Below are 6,121 nucleotides of genomic sequence, written 5' to 3'. Positions count from 1 at the left end.
GAATCAAGCCTCCCTACCTGTTTGTTCAAGGGCACCGTGATTCTGACCTAAACATTACCCCAAATCAGCTGCACGTTTGGTTTAATTCTGTCTCAGGGCGAATTCTCAGCACCAGTTTCTGGAGTCTGGGGCTCATGGTTTGAAATGCCACTTGGACTCCATGTGAGACGACATTGGGGTTGAGAGAATGACTAAGATTTACGGGGCTCCCCAGGAGCAAAGGGGTGGACTGGGTTGGGCTAAGTTGCACTGGAGCCAAAGAGGCCATGACCTTTGGAAGGGATGGTCAGCTCCCGCCACCTTCCCAGGGATGCCGCCCCAGGGCAGGTTGAGACAATGTGCAAGGAGGCAGCTGGGACAAGGGATGGAGAAGGAGTATCTTCTACAAGATCTGAAACTTCCAGGCACTCTGATCCTTGTAGTCCAGGGCATCCATGGGGTTGTAGGTGAATTTCCAGGTGCCTGTGGGGTCCTTGAATTCTAAGCTGTCCACAGGGCTGTAGGTGCCATAGCTCTGGCCTGACAGGGAGGTGGGGGACTGGGTCAGGGAGGGCCCCATGGAGGGGCCAGAAAGGGGGCTGAGAGCCGGGCCCCCCAACTGGGGCACCATGGGAGAAAGGTAGGGATCCAGGCCACTGAAATAGGAGCTCGGCGACCCATACGCCGAGGGGGAAGAGCAGAAAGCAGAGGCGGGGGCGTAGGTCATGGCGTAGGGCGCTGACGTCAGAGAAGGGCCCGAGGCCACTAGCCCAGCCCGCTGTGCCTCGGGCAAAGGGGACTCTGAGGCCGGACTCCAAATGGACACCGTGGCCACTGCCGTGGTGGGGGAGCCTGAGGGCCCGGGTAGAGGGGGGCTGTAGGAATCTGAGATGCCCAGGGGTTCTGGACAGACGTCCATGGAGGGTCTTGGAGAGGCGCCTGCCCTCCTCTTGGCAGGACGAGCCTTGGCTTGTGCCCCTGGCGGCTGCTGTTGCTGCGTCCGCTGCTGCCGTTGCTGTCGACATTTAGCCCTGCGGTTCTTGAACCACACCTGGGGGTGAGAGGGGAGGTCGGGGTGGGTGAGTGGGACGGAGGCCCAGGGGAGCCTTCATGGTGCCCAGGAATGACGGTGCTTATTGGTGAGACATGCCAGAGCCATAGCTCTCCACTCTGCAATCAGCTATGCGGCACTCTACTCATCCATCCAATCATTCATGCATACAGTTGTACACACACAGACATACATGCAACCATACGCACATACATACAACCATACATACATACAGCTGTGTGTATACATACAGTCCAACATACATAAACACAGTCATCCATCCAACCATACGTACACACATACCATCATACAGCATACAAACATATACACGCACCTTCATCCATCCATTCATCCAATCATTCACACATACATGCAGACATACAACCATACATACATACATACATACATCTAATCACACGCACATATATACAACCATACATACATACAGTTGTGTGTGTACACATACAGTCCAACATACATAAACACAGTCATCCATCCAACCATACGTACACACATACCATCATACAGCATACAAACATATACACACACCTTCATCCATCCATTCATCTAATCATTCACACATACATGCAGACATACAACCATACATACATCTAATCACATGCACATACATACAATCATACATACATACAGTTGTGTGTGTATACATACAATAATACATACATACATGCTTTCATCTGCCCAATCCTATGTATAGGTATACACATACTATGATACAAACAAGCATATATACATTCATACATACATCGTACACACATACAATCATATAAATGCATATATATACATTTACCCATCCATCCATCCATCCATCCATCCAATTGGTTAATAAGCATGGATTAACCATCTTCTACTACTTTGGGGACACACAAGTGAAGCTGACATTCTAGTTGAGAGAGACAGGTTAAAAATAAACAGGAAGTAAGCAAATCACATAGTATTTAGAAAGTGATAAATGCTATGAAAGAACCAGTTGGTCAGGATAAGGGCGGGCAGCAGGGTGGGGTGGCAGGGGAAAGTTGCGGCTTCAAATGCCAAAGGGGGTGTAGGTCTCGTTGACTAGCGAGGTGACTTGATTGGTTGATAAAGACTTGAAGACGGTGATGGGGAATATATCTTCCAGGTAGAGGGAACAGAGAGTGCAAAGGTCCTGAGGCAGGAGTGTGCTTGGTGGGCGTGCTAGAGGAAGGACCAGGGGCCAGTGTTGCTGGAGTAGAGTGAGAAGGGGTAGGAGTGTAAGAGAAGATGCCAGCGAGATAATAGAGGCAAGGGACTACTAGGGCACTTTATGACTTTGGCTGTTACTTTGTGACCTCTCCCTCTTCCCTTCACTCTGGGTCCCAGGAAGGACCAGAGGAGTCCAGAGACCAGAACATCCCACCTGAACCCTGGACTCAGGCAGATTGATCTTCAGAGCCACCTCCTCACGGGCATACACGTCCGGGTACTGAGTCTTAGCAAACAGGGCCTCCAGCTCCTCCAACTGGCTTCGTGTGAAGGTGGTCCGTTCCCGCCGCTGCTTTCTCGGGGCGCCTGGTGTAGGGACAGGAAAACGGGACCTTCAGGTGACCTGAGACCCCATTCTCTTCATCTGCTGATGTGAGGTCCTGAGTGTACATGGGATGCCGAGAAGCCCCTTCTGGGTGTTCAACTGCCCAAACTAAGGGGGTGCCGATTCCCTGAGCTTCTAGACTTCACTCTGTCCCCCTGGGAAATGGGGTCCCCCTTTGTCTGTCATTGGGGGGCTCATGCTTCTCCCTGAGGAGAACTGGCTTTAGCCATGTAAGGAGGTATATGAGTTTGATGTTCACCCCCTTTCTAAAATTTCTTCTGCACTAAGACATTCAGTTGAAACATGACATTTTGGATATACAGCCTATAAAAGTGGCAGGTCCATAATAGTCAACTTAATAAATTTTTTAAAAAACATCTAAAGAATAATGCCGCCAACAACAGAGTGCTTCCTTCTTTGAGAAATAAAGCATTGCTAACAGGTGGGGATTCCTCTGGTTCTCCCTTCCAGATCGCTTCCCTCCTTCACCCCAGAGGGAAAGACTATCCTAAATTTCTATGACTGTCCCTATGCTTGCCTGCATCCCTAAGAGATGCGGAGGGGTGTTTTGCATTTACAGGTGAACACACTTGGCTGGTGTATGGCCCTGATGTCACCCCTGTAAGTGCCCATCCTCCTCCTGAGGGCAAGGGACCCCAGAGGTCCCCAGAAGATGGGGGCCAGCTGGGGGTGGCAGGGAGGAGAACTGTACTCACTTGGGTAGGACACAGCTTGGTGCATCAAATCCACACTAGGGCCACTCAGGGCCAAGGTGTTGACGGAATAGTGGGGCCCCGGGTTCATATACGCCATCATGATCTTCAGGGATGCTGGGGCCCAGGTCAGTGGGCCTGCAAGAGAAGGGTGGGTACTCAAACACTCCCCAGTTCATCACCGCGTGGTTCAAATCCTGCCTCTTCTTAGGTGTGTGACCTTGGGCAACTTATCCCCCTCTCTGTGCCTCAGTTTCCCCACCTATAAAAGAGCCCTCTGCTTAAGGTCATCAAAGCTTCAGTGAGACTCTGTAAAGCAGAGAGCGAAAGCTGTAATGGGCATGTAAATGGAAGCTCTTATTCCTACTCTATCCTTTAAAAAATCTTCCTGCCACCCCCTTGTCTAAGATCTTTTTTCTTCTAGAACCACAAAAACGATGTTCAGCCACACGCAGAATCATGGTAAGTAGGGTGACCAGTTGTCCCTGTCTGCCAGGGATGGAAGGGTTTCTAGGGATGTGAAATTTCAGTGCCAAATCTGGAAGAGTCCCAGACAAATTGGGACAGATGGTCACCCCAAGGGAGAGTCAGAGTCAAACGACAGTAAGCGATGATCCTCCACAACCGTTTTTGACTCATCAGCTTGGCAAAGGTCAAAGAGGCTTGGTACCCGCGCGCCTAGAGCCTGTGCTCTGCAACAAGAGAAGCCACTGCAATGAGAAGTCCGCGCACCGCAACGAAGAGTAGCCCCCGCTCGCCGCAACTAGAGAAAGGCTGCACGCAGCAACGAAGACCCAAAGCAGCTAAAAATAAATAAATAAAATATCATTTAAAAAAAGCAAAAACAAAGAGGCTTGGTAACTCCAGGGCTGGCCTCAGAGTGGAGAAACAGGTTTCCCATGTCAGGGCCGTGGCAATGTGGATGGAACGAATTGGAAACATTTATCAAAGAAAAATGGCATCTTTCCTTGGTGCCAGCAATTTGCTTTCAATGTTCCTCGATCACCTCATCAGAAAATGGGAATGAGGGACTTCTCTGGTGGCACAGTGCCTAAGAATCCACCTGCCAATGCAGGGGACACAGGTTCGAGCCCTGGTCCAAGAAGATCCCACATGCCGTTAAGCAACTAAGCCCGTGCGCCACAACTACTGAGCCTGCACTCTAGAGCCTGTGAGCCACAACTACTGAGCCCACGTGCCACAACTACTGAAGCCCGCATGCCTAGAGCCCATGCTCCACAACAAGAAGCCACCGCAATGAAAAGCCCATGTGCCAAAACGAAGACCCAACGCAGCCAAAAATAAATAAATAAAATAAATAAATTTATTAAAAAAGAAAATGGGAACGAAAATAGAACTTACATCTTTAGGTTGATCTGAGGGTCAAATGAATTAATGTGCATCAAATACTTAAAATAACACCTGACATGTAGTAAATGCTACAAAACTGTGGGCAGTTATTATTATTTGCAAGCAGATGTTTGCGTAGACTTTACGCTAGGATTTTTCTTTTATTGGAGTATAGTTCATGTACGATGTTGTGTTAGTTTCTGGTGTACAGCAAAGTGATTCAGTTCTACATATATATATTATTTTTCATATTCTTCTCCATTATAGTTTATTACAAGATATTGAATATAGTTCCCTGTGCTATATAGTAGGTCCTAGTTGTTTATCTCTTTTATATATAGTAGTGTATATCTCTTAGTCCCAAACTCCTAATTTACCCCCCCCACCCAAGCTAGGACTTTTAGTGCAGCATATTTATAATCACCAAAATGTGGAAGCAGCCTATATGACCACCAAAGGGGACATAGTAAGTAAATTATGTAAATCAAGTAAGTTATGTTAAGATTATGGCACATCCATGCAAGAGAATACTATGAAGTCATTTAAAAGGTATAAGGGTGTCCTCTATGAATGGATTTGAAAAGACCTCTAGTATATAGTTAAGAAAGATTATCTTAACCTTGGCAATGAGACAAAAGGATGAGAGCATGTCACTTCCTGGTTGTCTTGGAGCTTCATCTAGCAGACCAACCCAGGCATTATTTCCTTTTCTAGGGGACTGTACCTTTGTTCAATTGATTATTCACTATCGATTAGGATCCAGACACTGACAAGGTAAATGGTAACTTCCAGAAGTTTGGTTGCCAATCTTTTGTCTCTGGTAGAAAAGATAACTTCAGAGGTTAGTTTTGCTGCCCTGTAGGACTTGAACTAGCTTCATATCTAAAGTGACCAACATTTTTTGGCATGCCTTTCCTGAATAATGGTATTAACCTCTGTTCTTTGAATTCTCCTTTGAAACAGCCAGTTCCCTCATTCATGATTTAAATAAATCTTTGACCTGTGCTTATTACATGTACCTAAGAGTCAGGTTTTTAATTTTTTTTATTACACTTTGGCAATAGGTATGTGTGTGTATTAGATATCACATATTACCAAATTATATATACAATATATATTATATTCAAAGGAATATATCCTTTGAATATATATATATATATTTCAAAGGAAAAGAACAGTGTGTATAGCATGCTACCATTTGTGATTTTTAAAAACAAGGCAGCGATATATACATATAAAATATATTTATATAAATGTATACCTGTATCTGCATAGAAGATTCCCAGGAAAGACACAATATGTAGTAAAAGTGGCTGCCTCTGGGGAGTTGTGTTATATCCATACCTTGTTTTTACAGTTTGGATTACTTTTTAACCGTGAGTGAGTATGTTACCTTTTCAACAACAAAACCAAGAATACCATCTATTTAAAAGAGAGAGAGAGACTTCCCTGGTGGTCCAG

General features: G+C 46.2%; 1 protein-coding gene across 1 annotated transcript; it reads right to left on the bottom strand.

The window, feature by feature from the left end:
• Window positions 1–382: 382 nt before the first annotated feature.
• CRX (cone-rod homeobox) lies at window positions 383–3,419 on the bottom strand (the record flags this gene model as incomplete). Its single annotated transcript, XM_082607560.1, has 3 exons — window positions 3,314–3,419; window positions 2,427–2,578; window positions 383–1,030 (listed from the first exon to the last, which is right to left on the bottom strand). The coding sequence occupies exons 1-3, from the start codon at window positions 3,411–3,413 to the stop codon at window positions 383–385; spliced, it is 900 nt and encodes a 299-aa protein (XP_082463686.1). The 5' UTR covers window positions 3,414–3,419.
• Window positions 3,420–6,121: the final 2,702 nt, after the last annotated feature.

The sequence above is a fragment of the Mesoplodon mirus genome (assembly GCF_964341445.2).
Source record: "Mesoplodon mirus genome assembly, chromosome: 19".
In the NCBI taxonomy this organism is placed as follows: Eukaryota; Metazoa; Chordata; class Mammalia; order Artiodactyla; family Ziphiidae; genus Mesoplodon; species Mesoplodon mirus.
Note: the sequence above shows the minus strand (reverse complement) of the source record. Positions and strands in the feature narration are given on the sequence as shown.